This window comes from Lacerta agilis, chromosome 4, assembly GCF_009819535.1.
Source record: "Lacerta agilis isolate rLacAgi1 chromosome 4, rLacAgi1.pri, whole genome shotgun sequence".
Taxonomy (NCBI): domain Eukaryota; kingdom Metazoa; phylum Chordata; class Lepidosauria; order Squamata; family Lacertidae; genus Lacerta; species Lacerta agilis.
Genome location: NC_046315.1, coordinates 34046715 through 34070162, shown reverse-complemented (window position 1 = coordinate 34070162; position 23448 = coordinate 34046715). Strand labels below are relative to the sequence as shown.

The 23448-nt window shown below is 40.3% G+C and overlaps 1 protein-coding gene across 4 annotated transcripts in view; it reads left to right on the top strand.

Annotated features, from left to right (window-relative positions):
* Positions 1-20104, top strand: part of CBLB (Cbl proto-oncogene B) — a 55004-nt gene extending 34900 nt beyond the window's left edge. For 3 of the 4 annotated variants that reach the window (XM_033146678.1, XM_033146677.1, XM_033146679.1), the window contains 10 exons: positions 1131-1334; positions 2998-3183; positions 6765-7133; positions 8117-8211; positions 11630-11770; positions 12793-12869; positions 12962-13090; positions 14155-14295; positions 15447-15566; positions 19042-20104. In XM_033146678.1, the coding sequence (XP_033002569.1) occupies positions 1131-1334; positions 2998-3183; positions 6765-7133; positions 8117-8211; positions 11630-11770; positions 12793-12869; positions 12962-13090; positions 14155-14295; positions 15447-15566; positions 19042-19304 (1725 nt within the window). In that variant the 3' untranslated portion in view covers positions 19305-20104. The remainder of the gene's footprint in view (positions 1-1130; positions 1335-2997; positions 3184-6764; positions 7134-8116; positions 8212-11629; positions 11771-12792; positions 12870-12961; positions 13091-14154; positions 14296-15446; positions 15567-19041) is intronic. The other variant, XM_033146680.1, reaches the window with a different exon arrangement.
* The last annotated feature ends 3344 nt before the right edge of the window (positions 20105-23448 follow it).

Genomic DNA, 23448 nt, shown 5'->3' with positions numbered 1-23448 from the left:
CTTATTTAAAGCCCAAAGTGGGTATCTGCAAATGCATTGTCAAGATTACTAGTAACAGTCATCTCTTTTAATGTGACTACCTCCTGCACAAAGTAAGACCAAGTTCAGGGTTTATTTATTTCTTTGCATTTTGCTTCAGAAGCATTCCCTATGCCTTTAAAGCTATGAGCAATGTCAGACACAAGACAGCACTCCTATTCTGATTTTGAGGATAAGGCAGAGTCAGAATTTGGTAAGTTATCAAGGCCTGACAAAATGTGGAGACTCCTTTCCAGTAGGCAGTGTGAAAGGTCACTTGTATATTGTCTTATTTAAGCAAGTCTGACTGAATAGATATAATTTACATTCATAATGGTGTTAGGATGCATGTGATATGGAAATAAACAAACAAGAGAGAATGAGAGAAGTTTCAAAAGCACTTGATAAAGCATAGTAGCCTGTGGTTAAAAAGCAAAAAATCTTTCTTCTTTTCTCCTCAAATAGTACTTCTAAACCATACTGTAAAGTGATATTCTCTGCCTGCCTGCCTGCCTTTCTTTTGCTCCGTTCTTTAAAACATGTATTTTGTCTCCGGTTGTTTATGTTTGTGTTGCATTTGCTTATAAATGTAAAAAAACAACCATGCACAATTAAAAACTTACTTCTTTACGGAGCAAAACAGATTGGGTAATTTATGTTTATTCCTCTTAACAATTTTGGTAACATAATACCAATGATGTTCATGTGCAAGGTAAACAAATATGACCTTTTGAAAGCTATTAGATAATATGTCCCTAATTGCTTAGAAATGTTTGTGGAAATTCATTGGTATGAAAGCTTTTGACCTAATTTTTGGAATTCTACCAAATGAAAGAGGTTCCATTAGTGTAGTTATTCACAATACTGCAACATGTTAGTGAGAACTGCAAGTCCAGATGTATATCTGAACTTTCATGAAGAGGCAAGCCTGGAAGACAAAATAAAACAGAACTATATTTGAATAACAGGCATTCAGTTGGGTTTTCTTTTGCAGTAATTTTAATTAACAATTAAAATTCTTTTCACTGATTTCCCTTTTCTTGAGGAATGTTCTATACATACAAATAAAAATAGTGCTTAGTAATTAAGGACTTTGCTTTTCACCCATATAGGAGTCTGATGGTCAGGGGTGTCCTTTCTGCCGCTGTGAAATCAAAGGAACTGAACCCATAATTGTGGACCCCTTTGATCCCCGAGATGAGAACTCAAGGTGCTGCAGCATTATGGATAGTTTTGGTATACCCATGCTCGACTTGGATGACGACGACGACAGAGAAGAATCTTTAATGATGAATCGATTAGCTTCTGTGCGGAAGGTATATATGTATATATATCCAGATATATCACGTGCTTTAAAATATAGCTCTGGAGGCTGACATGGGAGTGCCAAGCCTGTTTTTAAGCACTTTGCAAAAGTGCTGCTCAAAACAGCTGACTGTTCTTCCTTAAGTGAATGGGCAGGCAGCAGCCAGGTGTGTGAAAAGAGGAGTCTCTGCTGCCATTACTGCTCACTGATGAGCAGGGATTAAATTCTGCTGCCTTGGCTATTTGATCCTGTTCCCTTCAGACAGGATACACAGCCAATGTAGAATTAAACCCAGTGAGGTCAGTAGATGGGCAGATGGGAACAGTTTGGGGGAAATGGCCTAGCAGGCTAAATTGGAACCCCTAGCAGGCCAGGATTGGCCCATAGGATGGAGTTTCCCCACCCCTCTCCTAATTTAACAAAATGAATCCTGTTTACCTTCTAAAGCACAGTTTGCACAATTGCAGACAGAAACACTCAGTTTCATGCTCAGAACATTTAACAGAAATCATGATCTCCCTACCCACTTGCTGCAGTCTCAGAGCAATCTGGGAATTCCATGGTGCTGTGCATCATGCCGAGTCAGGATCCAGATTGCTTTGCATTGTATTTATACCATCTGGTTTGCTACACTTTTGCCAGAACCAGACCAATTGCCTTGAGCATATTTAGTAGCTGCTTTGTAATTTCTGAAGAGAAAGTAATGAGGTTCAGATATGTTTTTCCTGTTTCATGCAAAAAATGCAAATTTGGAATGTCTGAGGAATAAATCACGAAGCCGAAGTGACAATCTTTCTCACAGGAAAGCTGTAATGGGAATAGCTGTTACATTAAACTTGTATCAAGCCAACCAAGATACCATGTGCAAATGCTCTCAAAGCACGAGTTGTCATACAATATTAAAGTCTAGCTACTGTAATTGGTCTGGATTCAGAATGCTAAAGCTGATGATTATTCAGTTATGCCTTTTTTTCTGTGTCTCTATTCCATGTAGTCTAATTTGGGCTCAAGCCTGCAAATTCTTAAAAGTCTGTTCACTCTGTACAAACACTAAAGAACAAAGTGTGGACATGTTATTTCAATGGCAAAAGCTTTAAGACTGAAACTGTGGAGTATTTCATGTTCCACAGACTTTATTTCCTTATAAGAAAATGGTAGGGATGGGCAAACACCCAGCTGCTCAACTGAACTTGGAGTTTGACTGCTTGTTTTCAAGTTGTAAGTTTGAAAAACCATGATGGGCTTTACAATGGCTCGACTTACAAGCAGCCTGATTTCCTCTGCTCTGCCCCACCCTCCCAACTGTCCTGTGGAAATAATGCTTACCTTAACAGAAAGGGGCTTTTGCTTCATATGGAACCAATTTGTAATTATATTCATTTGTCATTATTTCTCTTTCTTTGAGCAAATATCTTTATCTTCCTCATAATATGAATCTCTGCTCTGTTTGTCCAAATTCTAGCACTGCTGCATTTCTTTGCAATTGCCATTTAGCTGTGAAAATAGCTATTTAATACTTATTCGTCAAAATAAATTGTGAGCATCATAGCAATATAGCCAGTGTAATTGTTTATAGGTGCATAAGCCATAAGAATTTGAAAGTGTATATGAAAGTATCCCAGTGAACAAAAACAAAACCATGTTTTACAACCCTTATGAATACTGTGTTGCAGTGTACTGAAAGACAGAATTCTCCAGTGACATCTCCAGGATCTTCTCCACTTGCACAAAGAAGAAAGCCACTTCCTGAACCCCTCCAAGGACCTCATCTTAGCCTCCCACCAGTGCCTCCTCGATTAGATCTAATTCAAAAGGGAGTTGCTCGATCCCCTTGTGCCAGCCCTACTAGCTCACCAAAGGTAGTCTTATTTACTCATTCTGTTTATGGTTTTGACACCCTCACCCAAGAAATTAGATGACATCCGTAAGTGTTTACATATGTGATGCCTATTGGTACATCCTTGCTACTTTAACCATTCTAGCAAACTACTGCTTTAGCAGCAGACTGCCGTGCACCACAAGAGATTCAAGCCAGCGATGAAAACTGTTGTGTCAACACACAAATCCTTTCTCTGTCTGGATCACTGTCTGTCTAGCTATCTATAGAGAGAGAACATCTATTGGAATTTTCACAAGTGTCTACATTAACTTAATAATAAACATAACAATTCTAATCAAATACAAATAACTCATATACCCATAAAGAACAATGTTACTCTTGTTAAATCAGTAATAATTGCTTCTACAGCTTCCCAGTTATTTGGTGCTAGCTGCTGCTGTTGAATGACAATCTTCTCTCTGGATGAAGACTGGTCTACCTCTGCCTCTTTTTCTTTCACACTTGGATTCTCATCCCCACTGCTTTCCCTTCGCTTTCTCCACTGCTGCTCCTCTTCATCTTTGATCTCTGCTTTTCTTCCATCACTCAACTGATTTGTCGTCTGTCACTCCATACCTCTTCCTTCCCCCATCCAATATTCATTTGCCTTTGCAGGAGCAGGCAGTACAGTGTGAGTTCCTATCCTCTGTGCATGCACTTGGTAAGGATGTAAGAAAAAAGAAAATAAATTAAAAAAAAAAACCAGCTGTAGTTTAATACGGTTTATTCTGGACTGTTCAAACCCCCTCCCCACAGAAAACACATCTTGTTCTCCCACAAGATGTGGGAGAACATAACTCTGCATCCCACATAACCCACATAACTCTGCATCCAGAGTTGGGTTAAAAGTAATTTTTACGGTCAACCTGGGACCCTTTACAGAGCTATAGTAAAGATCCCCAGTGATTTAGAGTTACTGTAGTAAAGATACCACAAAGCATACATTAAGTTGGACATTAGAATCTAAGCTATATGTTTAACATAGGCATCCCTATGACATTAAAAAAAAAACATTTCTATTGTAATATCCCCCATCCCATGCCATACCAATTTAATGCAGTAGAAATGCTGGTGTCAAATTTTACTTGTATCTCACCTTTTTATTATTCTAGTTTGCAAAACTAAATCGCAAATAAAAAAACAGTGGCCATGTTCACACATAACACGAAGTCATAAAGCTTGGCTTAATCATTTGTGTGCAAGCCACATACTGGTGCACACAGTGCAAGCGTTCCCACTTTTCACCTCTTTCCAGAGCCATGGAGAAGCCAACTTAGTGTTACATCTGACCACAACCTTGGATGCAACACTAAGCTAGCCTGCTTCATGATTTGTTTACCCCATGAATGAAGGGAGAATCATGCACCAGTGCACAGTTTGGCTTAATAAAAGATGGTTCTTGGCTTTGCATTACAGGCAAATGCAGCCTTTGAAAAATCCATTATCTGACTTACATTTAAATAGTGCAATGTTTTCAAATTTATCTTCATTTCCATATGCATAGAGTGGTATCAAGTGAAAATGTTTCATTAGCAGAAGCATTTCTGTTTGTACAACAGATTTTCACCTCCCTCTCCTCTTCCTGCACATACCCTGCACCTTCTCCAAATCTGTTCCAGATAGTTGGAGGGTTCACCAGAACAGATTTAGAGGGTTTGGTGGGAGAGGAGGAGGAGATGAAGTTCCATTGTGCAGCTGGAAGCTTTTGCTCTATTTGGATGAATACCACCCATAATTTGTACTTGTCATATGATGTTGAAATTAAGGTGAGAAATTTGCAACCCATGGTTTACAGTTACATACAGGGAAAAGCTGTACTCTCAGCAAATTGTAAATGCTCTTTTAAGAGGGAAAGCATTCAGAAGAATATGCTTTCTTTAAGGCAGAAATAATAGTCAACAAAATAATACAGTCATGCACAAGCATTCTTCCTAAAGCAAGATCACTTGGGTTGTAATTAGTACACCAAATATAATTAGATTTTTAATTGAATGTTGAAGCCATGCTTTGAAAACTATTAGTGAGTCTGTGTGCCTGCCTGTATGTGTGTGGATGACCAGTGATAACTTACAATTTACTTTTTTATCAGGATTTTGCCTTCAACTTGGCAGTTCTATTTGCAAATTAAATTTCATTCTAGTTGCATAATGCTTAGACAAATGAAGTACGTAAAATGTTTATTCATTGCTATCATAATTTTAATTAGCTGTCATTTAAACTGGCAGTGAAGGGTCAGTGTTGCTGGTCTTTAGCCATGAGTACAGACATTAATTTTAGATGATGAACATGATGGGGTATTCTGGAAATTGAGTATACTGCTGATTTTCTTATTTGTAATGAATACTTTATAATCTCACATTACCGACCGTATTTTTTCGCTCCATAAGACGCACTTTTTTCCTCTTGAAAAGTAAGGGGAAATACCTGTGCGTCTTATGGAGCGAATGGTGGTCCCTGGAGCTGAGTTGCCCAGGGGCCAAAAGCAGATTGTGCTTTTTATTTTACAAAGAGAAAAGGGAGTGTTGAAAGGACCCCACTCAGCAGCTGATCAGCTAGAGATCGGGAGAGAGATAAGAGTCCCGGCTCCCTTTCAGCCCCGCCCTCCTTTGTTGAATGTGCTGCAGAGGGAGGTTGTTTGTTTCCCCAGGACATGTGACTGGCTGATTAGATTATCTGTCTGGAAACAGTAGAAATGGCTCCCTTTCCTTAAGATTTTTTCAGAAATGTGAGTTAAACCCCATAAAAATGGGGCTTTTCCTCTTTGCTTTTCCCCCTTTGCAAAAAAAGCTGCAAAACCTTTAGATGATCCTAAAAAAAAACAACCAGGGCTTTTCCCTTTGCAAAAAAGCTGCAAAACCTTTAGTTGATCCTCAAAAAAAGGCCTTTTGCCTTTGCAAAAACAGCTGCAAAGCTTTTAGCTGATCCTCAAAAAAAGGCCTTTTGCCTTTGCAAAAACAGCTGCAAAACTTTTAGCTGATCCTCAAAAAAGCCAGGGCTTTCCCCTTTGCAAAAAAGCTGCAAAACTTTTAGCTAATCCTCTAAAAAACAAAACAAAACAAAACAGGGCTTTTAGAGGAGGAAAACCAGAAAAAATATTTTTTTTTTTCGTTTCCTCCTCTAAAAATGAGGTGCGCCCTATGGTCCGGTGCGTCCTATGGAGCGAAAAATACGGTATTTTATAGTGTTTTTATTTTAAAAGCTTTCAACTGATCATTATTACTTAGCAAAAGTTTGGTGCTGTGTGAACATGCAAAGAATATTTTATTCTCTTGCCAGTAAATGTCATAGATGCAGAATATCACTTCCCACTTATATGGGACCCATAAAGAAAATAGAACTTTTAAATTTCAACTTCCTGTCAAGAATTATTATTACAATCTCACTTGCAATAATTGGGATTGGGCTATGTGGGAAATGAAAAACATTGTAGGTAGAGAATAGTTTTCCCAGTGCTTTTAAAGCCTTGCTTAGTTCTGTTCTGAAGATAATTCTGTTGATAAAGCAAACCTGTTTGTAATGCATGCAGTTATAGATATATTACTTTCTGTTGCGTCTCCCTAGTCTTCTCCATGCATGATGAGGAAGCAAGACAAGCCTCTTCCTGCACCACCACCACCTGTACGAGATCCTCCCCCACCTCCGCCAGAAAGACCCCCGCCCATTCCACCAGATAATAGGTTAAGCAGACACTTGCATCATCCTGAAAGTGTGCCTTCCAGAGATCAGCCTATGCCACTCGAAGCCTGGTGCCCCAGAGAGGTGTGCGGAACAAATAATATCGCAGGATGTCGAATAGTAGGAGGCGATGGTTCTCCCAAACCTGGACTCACAGCAAGCTCAAATATTAATGGACGGCACTGTCGAATGGGTTCTGATCCAGTATTTCTGCGAAAACACAGACGCCATGATTTGCCTTCAGAAAGTGCCAAGGTGAGAGGTCCATGGTGCATGAAGCTTGATTTTATTTCACACTCTGGCACTGTTGCCCACAAGTTCAAGTGCCGTTTTATTGTTCTTTACTTACCATTTGACAGCTATATAATTGAAATCCTATAAGCAATCAAATAATAATTACATCTGCTCATTTAAAGTAATGCTACAGCTTGTATACTTCAATTTGTAGGTTACTTGGTTACAAAAAAGGCCAGAAAGAGGGAGCTATTAAAAACTTAAATCAAATTATTATGATAGTGACTTTCTATTGCTAATAGCTTCATTTTTTCCTGTTTTGTGGTTTTCTGGAGATTGTGTTTTTATAAATACATTTATTTAAATAAGAGAGAAGAGTAAGACAGAAAGGAACATAGAATAAATATATAGGCCTGGTTTGCACATCAGATTAAACCAAACCATGGGTTGGTGCAATTTCCTGGGGAGGAGATTGTGTCTACTTTGCTTCTTCCCAGTTGTTTTGCTGCTGTGCCATAGTGAGCTCAGCAATAGTTTAGTGTGTCTTTCAAACTCTGGCTCATAGTTTAACTCTCTCCAGACTAACCATATGCTGTAAACAAAGAACAAACCTTGGTTATGATTCATGGTTACTTTGGAGAGCGCTAAACCATGAGCCCTGGTTCAGATTACATATGAAACCTTATGGCTTAGCTCAGTGTGACACACAGCAGCAGAACAACCAGAGAGGAACAAAGCAGCCACAATATTCTCCTCAGAAGCTTGTTTGTACACACTAAGCCGTGGTTTGTCTTCACATGATGGCAAACTAGGCCAGTCTGTGTTAAATGCCTGGAGTTCAGAAGAAGACCACTATTTGTATAGAATTATATTGGTATTGAACTACAAAGAGCAGATTGAGATACATTAAATTTGAGGGGAAGGACTTAAATAATGCATCCAATTATTGATTTTACCTACACATTGTGGAAAAGTTATAATACTAAGAAATCTATCTTGTGCAGATATTTTCAAATGGCCATCTAGGAAATGAAGAATATGATGTTCCACCTCGGCTCTCACCACCTCCTCCAGTTGCCTCAGTCTTGCCGAATATGAAGTAAGTTTTATTTTAAAGTTAAGAATACTGCTTACAAAGTATGAGAGAAACAAAAGTTGGCTTAATTAAGTCAACAAATTAAATTTCTGTTAAAACTAAAATATACCTTGTCTGCAAGTGGTTTTAAAACACCCTAAAAGATGCATATTTACAAGAAACTGAGGTGAATTTCCTACTGAAGGAATAAAAAAGAAAAAATCAGCATGCTCTAGTTCCTCCAAATCCCATTGTGGGACAATGTGTCAATTATACAGGAGATGAGCGTCATTCTTTGGTCAAGTTCTGGAAAAGCATGGATTTGGTGGTGCATACTACAGGGGTGTTGTAAAAACCAGAATTAGCGTGTGGTGGAAATGGGAATTTTGCCTCTCAAGGAGACACTCTAAAACAGGCATAGGCAACCTTCGGCTCTCCAGATGTTTTGGACTACAATTCCCATCATCCCTGACCACTGGTCCTGTTAGCTAGGGATCATGGGAGTTGTAGGCCAAAACATCTGGAGAGCCGAAGGTTGCCTATGCCTGCTCTAAAATATGAAGAGACCTGTCAGAGCTACTCTGCTTCTTCCCCTACTCCCAGTTCATTGTGATAGAGGGAATAAGCATGTTAGCAGTTCATTTTTCATATTTTGTTGAAACGGCTCCCCAGGAGGCATTTTTGCCAGGAGGGAAAAAAAACCATCAAATGTATTCTAGGCCCCATTCGATTAGATCCTATGGTTTGCTTCTCATAACTGAACAAGAAGTATACTCTTTCCCACCCCCATCCTTTATTTCATAGAAAAGACGCAGCCCAGCCTCAGTTACTAGCCAAAGGCAAGTGGGAACTTAGGGTAAATGCATACTAATGAGCCCAAGAAACCACTTCTTTCAAATGAGTAATAATGAAGTGTTTTCTTGGGTTCATTAGTATGCTTTCCCTGCCTTCTAATGGTCACAGTTTTTATCTTGGTTTCCTACTGATCATAATGCGGCATGTACATTCTTTTATTGTGCACATTTGAATTGAATTAATACAAAGTAAATGCATCATATGTGGAATGTGTTCTGTGTTTAGGTTATTGTTCTTGGTAACCTCTTACCATACTAATATTATGCTGTGTTTCCAGATGTTCCTTATTTTAACTTCTTGCTTTGCTGACCCAGTAGCAGGCTCTCAGAACATGATACTTTCTCATAAATAGCAAAAGCATTATATAATAGTGTAGTAGTAGCATAACAAGTGTCAGCATACATAGGTTAATAGTTGCAAGAAACGGCTTTTTGCTATATGTCTGTTGCTTTGTAAGCTGGATGTGCCATGCTGTTTAAGCACAGCAGATCCTGTTAATGGCAAACAAACACTTTCCATGAGCTTTTACTCATTGTAAAGCTTCGGAAGATGGACTGTTCCTTTTCTGCTGTTTGGAAAACAATTAACATTTCCAGGGCAAACTGTATGATGTGACTCTCTTGTGGAACGTTAGTATGCTTTGAAGTCATTGTATTGGCTTAACATTGTTGAGTGCAATCAATCAATCAATGCTGGTTTGTTTATTGATAAGTTGCCCTTAATAGGTTTTTTGAAGAGTAGGATATAAATGCTTAAAATAAATAGGAGCACATTTTAAAGCATACATTTCTCGACATGTTTATTAATAGCATTGTAAAATTAGCCACATCCATCAATAATCTTTTATGGCTATTCTAACTTAAATGGGAATCCAAATGATTAGCGCAAATAGATTAGTAGGGAGATTTTAAAGCAGAATGGGGTTTCCAAAGCTATTTGCAGAACATGGGAGTCACCTTTAAATAAACCATTGTTACATGGTTAAAGTCACAATCCTGGACCTACTAGACCTGGGAGTAAGTCTCACTGAGTTCCATAAAGCTTCCTTCAGGGTAGTTGTGGGTAGGATTGCAGCCTAACATATCAATATAGGCCATTGAGGAAACTCAATGAGATCCCATCAGATAAATAAGAGGCTTTAGTAAGCCTCTTTGAGTTCATTAACTCATAAGATCATTTGATGGGTTCAAAGTTAAGTTAATTTGGATGGACCAAATTGGATTGAGTGAACTAAGGTGGGTAATTCCCCTGAAGTAAAAACAAACTAGATTTTAAGACAAAAATTAATCTATTCAGATGCAATAGTCAACCTCATTTAAGGAATGCAAATGAGGATTCAACATGGTTTAAACTAAGTCTAGAGAAAATGGAAGGGCTTTAGGAACACACGAAGCTTTATCCTGTGCTCCTGGTTTTGTGGATTAGCAACATTAAATTTAAAATTATGCTAACACTTTTAGCTTCAAATATTTAGTGGGGGTACAGACAAGAGGCAGAAACCTCTTTGTTTGACTATATGATGTGCTTTGGCTCCCTCTACAGAAGGTGGTTAAATATTGCACTGCAGGAATATTTAAATTTCAGATTCTCATATTCTACTGAAAATCCATTTTCTGTTACTGTCAGTTAAATTTATGCTTCACATTTTTAAAATGTCTTGAATTCTTTTAACTTACTTTCTTCTTCTTTTCTTCTTCAAACTTTAGTGTATGTTTAATATATGTAGAACTCTCACTCTCACTTGGCTTTTACACTCTTAACTTGCCCATAATGGCCAGGTTGAACATGTGGAATCACCTTACTCAGTTTATGTAGTACATTGAATGAAGTGTAATAGTTAAAACAGATATCTGGAACTCACCCTGTACAGAGGATGGGAAGGGATTTGAGTGGAAAAGCCATTGATAGGAAACAACTAAACATTTCCTATTTTACCTGTCCCTAGTTCTTCTCCACCCAAAATGGTTGTTGCTTGTCTTTTTCTTCAATCAGGCTTTCTTAAACTTGCATGTAGTTTGTTCCTAAACTAATGAAAATGGGAGTGTGCAAATCTTGATAAAAAAGCCATCTCTCTGTCATTTAATATTGGACACCTACATAACATTTCAGGATCATTTGATGAATGATTAAAAAAAAAAAGTTCCCATTATGTCTCTCTCTCCTTTGGAACATCAGCTGAAGATAAAATTACTATGTTAATGGTCAAGTGTCCACTGCTTCTAACATCTAACTGAGGGGGCACCAGAAATCTCATAATTTTCCTTAGCTCTAACAGGAAAACGTTATGTAGCTACCTTATCAATAAGCATCATATTCCATTCATATTTATGCTGAATTTATTGCATATTTTTTTGTTACATACAGTGTGAAAAATCACCAATTGAGTGGCACAATGAGTTTTGCATTTGGATCCAGGAAATTTGCTGGTTCAAATCCCTCCTCAGTTGGGAAGCCTATTAGGTGACCTTCTGCTAATCTTAACCTAACAGCCCTGGAAAAAGTTCAGTTTAAGTCACTGATAAGTGTCAACAATATCTGCTACTATAACAAAGAAACTTACATGGATTTGATATACTTTTCTCTTGAGGTCTCCTGTTCCTGTTAAAAATTCCCTCCCTGAGAAACCAAGAGAATGTTTAGAAGAAGATGAATACAAGATTCCTTCATCCCATCCTGTTTCTTTGACTTCACAGTCACCTCATTGTCATAATATAAAGTCTCACATTCGGTAAGGAATGCTTTTTATATTTAAAACATCATAATAATATCAAAACTGTTTAAGACTGAATCAAGGGATCAAACAAAACATTACAAAATAAAACAAAACAGACGAAGTTAAAATATTTTAAAATGCACATTTAAAATAACCTAATTAATAGGAAAACAAAACATAAACATAAAATATTAGATAAAAATCAACTGACTGCAAGAGAACTCAGTAAAATAGTATAATTAGTAACTAAGCAAAATAACGGAAATAGAAGCTGCAGTTGAATTATACCCACACATCCCTACATCTGTAACCACTCTCAAATACATCCTTAACCATCTTCCACAGCCAAATCTTACATTCATTTATTCCAGCCATTCAGATAACTCAACTAATCCCCATTCAACCAGTTGTTACAGAGCATTAAAACTATATAGCAACATTAAGCATAATTTCAAACCAGATCATTCACCCACCTCCATCTGGGGCAATGTAATGCCATGCAAACAGCCACATGACATCTCCCTCCCCATCTATTGCCAAAGTAGGCTCATCCCCATATTGGTTAGGTCTCTCATACTAAGTGGTATAGCAACTCTGAAAAGCAAAAAATTAGGGCAATCCAGACTCTTGGGCAGCAAAAATTCCATTTACCAGCCAATAATACTTCATACTCCTAGATTATACATTCTGTGGTACAAAACAAAAGAGGGTGGCACCCTCGCATTGCCCTTGCATTTTTTCCCCCAGAGATAGTATTTATTTATAAATAATCTTTTGTACCACTTACCATTACAAATGCACCTTGAAGTGGTTTACAAAGAGGAATAAAAATTACATTAAAACTATTCCAGTTTTAAAAATAGTTATTAATTAGTAATGTTTTTAGTTTTCTGACCCCCGTCCCCATTTTAGAAAGATGAACCAGTAGGTTTTTTTTTAGAAACACAATGGCTTAATGAATTAATGATCATCTATGGTGAATTGCCTTTTTCTGTTTTCATATAACTAACACGCCAGTGTTCAATCTTTGCTTTCAGTGTATGTGAGAATGGAATAATTAGCGAAACACACAATTCTGCCTCTGAGATGAAAAGATTGAAACATCCAGAGATGGGTATGACTTCTAAACTTTGTTTTTCCATGATTAGAAGAAAACCAGATTATTTTTTAAGGTGCAGTTTTAAGAAATCTACTTTTGCTATTTAGGTGATACCTTTGAGCCTACTGTTCCAGTACCTTTACCACCTGCACGACCTCCTTTGAGGGAAAACTTGAAACATGGCTCAGTAGTCAACAGGACTCCCTCCGATTATGACCTGCTTGTGCACCCTCCAGGTAATACATTATTTTACATCTATTTTTGTAGCATAAATTATGCAGAGGAGAGCTGGTGGAATAATGAATTTGTCTTCTTTTATGAATTCATAGTTGGGCTACTTAAACATATTAGACCAAACAATGCCACAAATTGTAGGTATATTGTGTATGTTTAAACTTGACATAAATGAACACACATGCATATACAACTAGATCTGTTGTATTTTAAATGATAAAATGTAGCACAGCAAAAATATCTTGTAGTCAAATGGTTGAATACAAATGACTCTAATGTGATACTAGGTGCTGCTTTTTAGAAGGGAAGAATAACTCTCCTGCACGTGGACTTCCCTACATAATTCTTTGTATCTTAGGCTATAACTTAAGTAATACATTTGTAGGTGAGAAGATTATTGCATATAGCAAAGTTTTAAAAGCACAGTGGGATTCAAAAGCTCTAAGAAATGACATCACAAGCCTTATTCTACTTTATTACACTATGGTGGTAGTTTTAAAGTCATTAAGATTTCTTGTTTTATCCTCATCTTTGCTGCCATTTTATTTTCCCACTGAAGATGTTCCATGGCTCAGTGAATTGAGCTGACAGGGCCATGGGTCCTGCCCATGTTTCTTCTTGCTGTTTAGACCCTTGCCTTGTCAATAAGCATTTCCTGGTAGTGATGCTACATGCTAAAATTACAGCTCATGTGAGCATACATATATGTACTTGTTTGTGGGTTCATTTATGATCTGTCATAATCACCAAAATGAAAGTTCGTTCTGCATTCATAATTGAACCCACAATGCACGAAAGCTCAAATGCAGATGTACAGATAATTTTACAACACAGAGAAAACTTCTAAAAACGATACAGCGAAAGGTCATTCACAGCATGTGTTAAGTGTTGTTTGGAAGCCTCACTTTTATGATGCACAATTTCATTACTGGAGTCACTGAACTCCTTGATAAACCTTTGGAGGAAGCACCTCTCTTCCTGGCCAGAGAAAATCAATTTTAAGTTTCACTTTTGATCATAACATTAATGAAGATTCGCTTATTTAATGAGTTTTCTCTCATTGCAGGCGAAGATGCATCTGACAACCCGCCACCCTCACTTCCCCCTCCGCCACCCCCTGCACGCCACAGCCTCATTGAGCAATCAAAGCCACTCATTGCAGGAGGCAGGCCTTTGTCAGGACACGAACTCTACCTTCCTCCTGCAGGTAACAGTTTAAAAGGGAATACATTTTTCATCTTCTAGTAGAGACATAGACAGACTGGGGTGGGAACTTTCATCAAGTGGTAGCTAGATTTGTCATATTTCTAACTATAAACTTGCTATTTGGACATCGTAAGAAAGTAGATGATTTATGTACGGTATAGTGAATGATAAATTGCAAGGAACTTTGACAAATACAAATGTGTGCACCACTTCTGGATAGGGCGCTTGAAGTTCAAAGAGGCATATTGGAGAAATCACACAGCAGGTGTCTGTGTGCACGCAACTAAGTCTCAAACTGAATCTCTTTTTCCCATGCTGAAGATGAAGAAGCATATGTTACAGGACTATTGCAAAATTATAGTTTTTTTGCTGAAATAGTGAGGTAACAGTGTACAGCGCCTACTGCACAACATTGTCCAAATCTCTTGAAGTAGCCTTATATTTTCACACCCTTCAGAATTACCACCATTTGGATCTGCTTTTGTTCTCACTGTTTACTGTTGATACATTCCACTCTGTTGCTATACTACAGCAAGGAGCATCCCATCTCATTTTGGAGAGTCTTGTATCCTCAAGAATGACCTTTCAGGGGAACTTGGGAGCTGTAGTGGGGAGGAGGTGGTGGTACAGAAGCCCTGTTGTCTTAATATATTTCCACTCTTGCTGCTCAGAGTTGTTTTGGGGTTTTTTGTTTTTTTTAATGTGCTGCTGCTCAGCGGGTGGAGTGGGGAGCAATGGCTGCAGTACTGAAAAACAGCATGAGAAAGAAGGTTTGATGTAGGGTAGCCACCAGAGCCTATTTGTATTTTTCACCTTGAGATTTGGAGGCAGAAATGCACAGTAGCTCTAGCCCAACCTTCATTTGAAACTATACTTTGAAATAGGTTTGCAAACCATAGTTTAGAAGAAATAAATCCATTTTCGCCTGATTGTGATTTACCTGATTGACATAGCATGGGAGGAAAGGGGAAATATGGATGTTTGTATGGAGGAGTGCACTATTCCATAGCACATTTTGTGGCATTTGAATTAAGCCTGTATTTATTAGTCCACCAGTGATCTGATTTGTATTCATTTCTGATCTTCATATTCTTTGATTACTATAATTGTCCTATGGACATAAAATTTCCTTTTGTTTTTAAAATTGTATAGATCTTTTCTTTGATCCTGTAAATGGCTTAGTTCCTTTACCTCCAGTTCGAAGATTAACTGGTGAAAATATGAAAACCCACAGAACATCCCAGGACTATGACCAGCTTCCATCTTGTTCAGGTAAGCAAAGCACAGTATACAGAACCATTTCTTTGTCACCTTCTCCCCCAAAGAACAAACTGATAACTTTGTGGTGTAGTGGTTAAGAGCGGTAGACTCGTAATCTGGGGAACCGGGTTCGTGTCTCCACTCCTCCACATGCAGCTGCTGGGTGACCTTGGGCTAGTCACACTTCTTTGAAGTCTCTCAGCCCCACTCACCTCACAGAGTGTTTGTTGTGGAGGCGGAAGGGAAAGGAGAATGTTAGCCGCTTTGAGAATCCAAACTACTACTACTCCTCCTCCTCCTCTTCTTCTTCTTCTTCTTCTTCTTCTTCTTCTTCTTCTTCTTCCTTTTGTGATACACAATGAATTACTATAAGGAAAGAAAACAGTTGAAATTGGTGATCTGTGGCATCTCCACTGCCCATCTTTATCTGAACTTCTATTGTAATTACTTTATTAGAGAGATAGCTGTGTTTATCAGGCCCACACTACATACTAGTTTCCCTCCCTACACAAAGGTAATATTACATATAGTCAAACAGAAATCATACTATATGAAATAAGGTCTAGGAAAATATTGCAGGAACAGCACAAGGGGTGCCTTCCATAGTTCCAGTTACAGGTGGGTAGCCGTGTTGGTCTGCCATAGTCAAAACAAGATCAAAAATTCTTTCCAGTAGCACCTTAGAGACCAACTGAGTTTGTTCTTGGTATGAGCTTTCGTGTGTATCTGAAGAAGTGTGCATGCACACGAAAGCTCATACCAAGAACAAACTCAGTTGGTCTCTAAGGTGCTACTGGAAAGAATTTTTGATTTTGTTTTGAGCACAAGGGGTGTGCCACAACTAAGAATAGCCCCGTCTAGCCCCTGCATGTCACATCTCAGATGGCAGAGTGACCACAAGAATGCCTCAGGAGAAGATCTTGGTACAGTGGAACCCCCGGTTATGCACGCAATCCGTTCCGGGTCGCCGTGTGTAACGCGGGCGTGTGTATCCCGAACGCACGAAAAAAACCTGAAAACACGGAAGTAGCGTGATTTGAGTGCTTCTGCACATGCGCGTGCAGTGCACAGAAGCGTTCTGCGCATCCGGGGTCGCGCGCACTCTGGAAACGCTTTCGGGTTGCGAGCGTTCTTAACCTGAACATACGCAACACAGAGCATGCACAACCCAGGATATGACTGTATATGGTCCAGCTGATGTATTATTACTAACATTATTTATATACCTTTTACCACAAGGCCCCATGAAGGGTTTCAACAATTTAAGCTACAATGTTAAAAGCTGTTTCAAACAAGTTACAATCACAATATAGGGTGAGTCATTCAAATATACATCTCAGGTGTCAAAAGGCCAGGATAAAGAAGTGTATCTTCAGTATGTGACAGAAACTGCACGATGAAGATATGAAGATGCAAGACGCACCTCTGTGTGGCCAATTTAACATTTCCACTGCCTCACCTGAATTGGGTGTGTTTGTTCAAGAGCCTTGCCCGTGTCCTGCTACCACTGCAACTGAAATTCATCCTGTAACACAGGATCCAATGGGGCACTTTATCACTAGCTACAACTTTCACAACATGAAAATCTGTGTACTAAATCATGTCATAGTATAAACTGGAAAGTTTTTTATTGGATTTATAGTCTGTGTAATTAATAATATTCATGAGGAGCTGTTCCACCTTTAACCTGAATTGAATAAAACACTTGTGGATAGCATTTGTATTCTGGAACAATTCAACACATAATGCACATTTTATATTCATTTCAACTCATTTTATGGGCGATCAGAATCTGTTTAATTATTTGGCAGAATAAGGACCTTAAAATATGACAAATGCATCACTAATTTATCATGTGTAAAAATGATGGGAGTGGTCACACTCCAGATGTTCTGAGACTTTATGTTTCCCATCCATGATATATAATAATACAGCCCTTGCCCTTGGGTTTATAATCTGAAGGACACAACCCAATAGGAAAAAGGACAAACTCAAACACTAGTTAATAGCTATAGATCACTTGTAGTGACCAGCTGAAAGGCAACAGTTCAAAGAGACACCAACCGTTGCTGGTTTCTCAGCTATGCCAATGGAGCTGTCCCCCAGCCTTCTCTCTCTCTCTCTCTCTCTCTCTCTCTCTCTCTCTCTCTCTCTCTTTCTCTCTCAATTTATTTTTATACTTTCCACAAATTATTACAAATTAAACCAAATTACTTTAATTTAATACAATTTCTTAAAATCAGATTTTCCGCTCCTTGTTGCAAACACATGTCAATCATTTCCTCCCGTAGCAGCATCATTTCTTATTTAGTGTCCAGTTGTCATCCTTCACTTGTTCCAGGAGTGCCTCTTGATTAAAGCCAGTTGTTCAGATTAAGGAGGAACCATCCACAAATCATGCTGGTAGCGGAGGATCATCCATGGCAGGTCGCTCCCACTCTGCCTTTCAAGTTGGCAGACACGGGATTGCACGGGATTGCGAGATACTGTAAACTCCCCAGACTCCACTGGGGAGTTTACAGCCTCATAAATCCTCTCTTTCCCCTGCCTGAACTTTCTCACAGCCCCCAGAGGGCTACGAAGAACATCCACCATTGATCATGGGCGTGGCCAGAAACCCCAGTCTTCTCCCTTCTTTAGTCTAATGGAATGGCTGGTGGGGTGTGAGAGTTGAAGGAGGAGCCTGATTGGGCTAGTTTTTCAGGAGAGCTGATAGACAAGGTCCTGCAGTGCCATCTCTTCCTCTTCATTTACTGGAGAATGTGTTGGCCATGCCAGTTCCTGCTTCTTTCCTAAATATCAGCCATCTATCACCGTAGAAATTGCTTTAATGGTTTTTTATGTTCTTTGTAAAATTGCAAATTGTGTGGTAAAGACATAAAGCTGAACACTCCATAGTTGACATCCATGGAAGATATTTAAACCCTAGCTTAGTTCTTGCACTGAAACCAGTGGGATTTAAGAAGCTTCATTTTGACTGATTGTGTCCTTTCTTTTTCTGCTGTTGGCTACAGGCAAGTATGACTAGTTCTGCCACCAAATAAAATGGAAATTCATTTTGATCTTAACTATACAGAATTTAAATGGAACTGTGGATTGTACATGGCCTTGTACCAGATTTCCAATTCCGTTCAGGTTTCATTGTGAGCTTTGATAACTAAGTAAAATTTGTCCTTAGATTTAAAAAGGCAAGAAGCCAAATTTAGTCCTAATCTTGATTATCAGTGATCTGCTGTCACATATTACCTTATTTTTCATTGAGTGTAATCATATGGTGCATTTAGGAAACAGTATGTGTAAAAATAAAAATGACATATGATGATTCAAGTTTGCTGCAAACACTTCCCCAGCACCCTAACAAATTAAGCTAATTAATAAAAAAAAAATCCACACAGAAACATTGGCTGTGAATAACTAAGAATGTTGGTTCTTGTTACATTTATTGAATATCAAATTGTGTTTTTCTTTTCATTTTCTTCTTGTGCAGATGGTTCACAAGCACCAGCCAGACCTCCTAAACCACTTCCCCGCAGGACTGCTCCAGAAATACACCATAGGAAGGCACATAACTCTGACACATCTATAGAAAATGTTGATGCAAAAATTGCAAAACTTATGGGAGAAGGCTATTCCTTTGAAGAAGTGAAGCGGGCACTTGAAATAGCCCAGAATAACCTTGATGTAGCACGGAGCATTCTAAGAGAATTTGCCTGCTTTCCTCCGACCATTTCCCCACGTCTCAATCTATAGCAGTGTGGAAAACCTTGAAGCAAGCCTGTCCTTCAGAAGTTTGTGAGTGTGAACATGAGAGCTAACATGCAAGTGCAACACTGCGTGCAAGAGAGAGATTATTCTCTAGACATTTTCAAAGAGTAGCGTTCCAGCAGTTTTTCGGGGGGGTGGGGACTGCTCCTTTCAAGACATAAGTGGATTTGATCTTCTGTATTTTTGCTAGCCATACTTTTTTGAATCAGGGTTGAACTGACAAATAATTTAAAGAAGTTTACTTCCCATAAACTTTTAATCTGTGAAATGCTTTTTCGTGTTTACAAGGTGGTGAGTGACCATTTTCAAGCTGATAGTCCTCCTTTGTTCTTGTTCATATTTTCTACTCCTGTGTAGCATTTCCAACTGTTTTTGTACTGACTTGCCCCATCAACTATAAGTCACTTATTTCTTCTCTCCATTTTTTTCTTTTAAAGAAGCTTTAATCTCTTTTTTTCTTTTCTTTTGCATTTTAGCATCAAGCGAATGCAAGGGGAAATGTGGCCTTCACTACTGATTTTTTCCCTACTGTTGTATCTTTGCTATTTAGAGAGAGAAAATTGAATGTGTAATACATTGTTTTGTCTTTGGTCTGCCTCTTGGAGGCCATTTTGACTGCAACAGTGGGCAGCTTTTCTTTGACATATGGCCGATAACTTTCAAGGTCTAGATGGCTTCAATTTTAAAATAAATTAAACGTTCACAATATTAAATTGCATGATATGATAGTTTCCCTGAAATGTAAATTGTACCTGGAACATATACTAAAAATCCATTTGTATGCATTTCAGATTAGCCCTTCATTCCATGATGAGCTTGATGAAAGGTGCCCATGTTCATGCCTTGAATATTATCAGGCATGCCAAATAGATCCATTGTGTCAAGTTATATTAGCAGTGGCCAGGTAGATTGCACTCCTGGAAGGTGGGATCAGTTAATTTCCTGTGTGAAGAATTACTGGTATTTGTTGATTCATCACAGCTTTGGGGACAATTTCATATTAACACAGGTACTTTGAATCTTTGCACTGTTGAATCCAAATGCAATTATTGTGGCACTATTTCTTTGAAGCTCACATTATTACCATAAAAGCACATTTAGTGCTCAGATCAACCAATTGCGCAATATCTTCCTTTTTGGAGATACCTTAAATATGTTTGCCTTGAGTTCCTAATAGTGCCCCACACTGTAACGTTTCAAAGCACAGGCTAAATCAAGACCTTCGACTTCTTAAATGATGTGTTATTGGTAAGCTCCAGAAAAAAATCCACATGTGCCCTCATTCTTCCTTCTCTTGTCAACATCGAAGTCTCCCCCTTTCCTTTCACATACACTCCCTGGCATTGTTTAGCCAGAATGACAGGTGGTCCAAATGAATACAAGCTGTGAGACAGGGAAAATGCATATCACCTATTGCTCATGCAACTGTTGTGCAGAATACAGTCTGAATACACTGACTGCTCTGATGCCACAGTTGTGTTCAGAGCAGGAATGAGGAAGGTGTGGCTCCACAAATGTTGCTGGACTGCAACTCCTTTCCTCCGTAATCATTGGCCAAGTTGGCTGCGCCTTATGGAAGCTGGAGTTCAACAACATCTACAGCAAGGGGTGGGGATCATTTTTCAACCCAAGGCCTACATTCTCTTGGGAGGAACCTTCTGGGATCCACGTACTTCTGAGGAGTGGGGCAGCAGCAAAAGTGGTGAAGCAATGGATGTGACTCTTACCTTTGAATAATAGGCTGCATTTCAGGCATGCAGACACTAAATTTATGTACACATCTGCATCCTTGATCAAGGCAAGCATGACATGGTCACTGTTGAAGGCTACATTCCAGATGAGCACAAGCACTCAAGGTATGGAGCAGGTCCAGTGAGAGGTGTGGTCTGAGGAAGGAAGGGTCCAGGGAGAGTCCCAAGGCCAGATAGAGAGGCCTGAGGGTTCCTCACTCCTTTTCTAGATGTTCATAGGTTCCTTGCCCCTGGTTTAGAGCCATTATAAGGCACCCATCTCTTCAGCCCTACCACCTATGTGACATGCCCAACATCACCTGGCCTAGTGGTTCAACATCCAATAAAGCTGTTGTGACTTTATAAAAACAGATGCAGAGAAACTCCTGTTCCTGATTGAATATAGACTAGGGGGGGGGGGGAGTACTGCAAGGAGGGAATCAGGAACCAGGTCTCCAAAATTAAGGCTGTGGTCCATTTTCCAGAAATCTGATTAGGCAAGATCTGGGACATCTCAGTATGTGGTGCACATCCTAAACCCTTTCCCTTGGGCCAGTTTTGGTAAGGTCTTTCACCTAGCAACTCATGGTCACAACACTACTTGATTTGATTTTGGCACTCTAGCTCATTCATGGTGACAAATTTTAAATATAATTTATATTGGAATTCCAATTTTTCATATCCTGTATTCTTTCATAAAGATCTGAACGTATAACATACCCACTTCTAAACTATTCAAAATGTATTTCTGTGCAATCATACTTGGCTATCTCTTTGGTCCTCATGAAGACTCTTATTGTTAAAGTCTCGAAAAAGATCATTAAGACTGGTTTTGAGCCTTCTAATTCATAAGAACCTTGTTGATGTGCTGCTAAGTTAAAAAGCTGCAATTTTCCTACAGAAAACACAAGTTATATTCTGCCATTTTAAAAGATTAATATATTATAAAGAGGGAAAGGACTACCGTGTTTCTCATAAAATAAGACGTCCCTATAAAATAAGCCATGGCAGGATTTTCAACCGTTCACAAAATGTAAGACATACCCCGAAAATAAGCCGTAGTGCTGGGCGCAATTCTGGAGGGCGCCAAGGAAGATGCGAGGTTGCCCGCACCTCCAAGCCTCCTTCCCGCTGGAGGAGCCGCCCTCCAGCTGCTGCCCATCTTCTTTACTGCACGGTTGCCGTATGGAGCGAGAGTGACGAGCCGCGGCAGGAGGAGGAGGCGGCCTGCCAGCTCGGCGCCCGGAAGCGGCTGCTGCTGCAGCGCCGATCGGAGCGCGCCGAGCCCGCAGCCTCGCCTCCGCCTGGCCCAGCCGAGGAGGGCTGCCGGTTCGGCGCCCGGAAGCGGCTGCTGCTGCAGCGCCGACCGGAGCGCGCCGAGCCCGCAGCCTCGCCTCCGCCTGGCCCGGCCAAGAAGGGCTGCTGGTTCGGCGCCCGGAAGCGGCTGCTGCTGCAGCGCCGATCGGAGCGCGCCAAGCCCGCAGCCTCGCCTCCGCCTGGCCCGGCCGAGGAGGGCTCCCGGCTCGGCGCCCGGAAGCGGCTGCTGCTGCAGCGCCGATCGGAGCGCGCCGAGCCCGCAGCCTCGCCTCCGCCTGGCCCGGCCGAGGAGGGCTCCCGGCTCGGCGCCCGGAAGCGGCTGCTGCTGCAGCGCCGATCGGAGCGCGCCGAGCCCGCAGCCTCGCCTCCGCCTGGCCCGGCCGAGGAGGGCTCCCGGCTCGGCGCCCGGAAGCGGCTGCTGCTGCAGCGCCGATCGGAGCGCGCCGAGCCCGCAGCCTTGCCTCCGCCTGGCCCAGCCGAGGAGGGCTGCCAGCTTGGCGCCCACAACTGGCTGCTGCTGCAGCGCCGATCGGAGCGCGCCGAGCCCGCAGCCTTGCCTCCGCCTGGCCCAGCCGAGGAGGGCTGCCAGTTTGGCGCCCACAACTGGCTGCTGTTGCAGCGCCGAGCGGAGCCCCGAGCCAGCGGGACCCAGCAGCAGAACCCAGGAGCAGCAGCACCGTGCTGCGCGGAGCCCCGAGCCAGATAAGTGGGTATCTCCCCTCCCCCCTCCCATGGCTAAACAGTTTTTAATTTCTGTTTTTTTATTATTTCACCATTTTGACACAACACTTTGGACAGGGGACTTGCTAGGCTTTTCCCTAGGTTCCAGGGGGACCCTATCCTTGTAGGTTAAACTTTTGGGATTGGGACTTAATTCCTCCCCCCCCCCAAAAAAAATACTTACCACTGTATTTGTGTTAAAGAAAAAAAAAAGTTTAGCAGAGAATGTACATAAGCTGTGCAGTCTTGGCAGCCTGCACCCACATTTAGTACTTCTCATGGCTCTCACTTGGTCCGTTTATAAATCTGTGGTAATAAAAAATAAGACATCCCCTGAAAATAAGCCATAGTGGGGGTTTTTG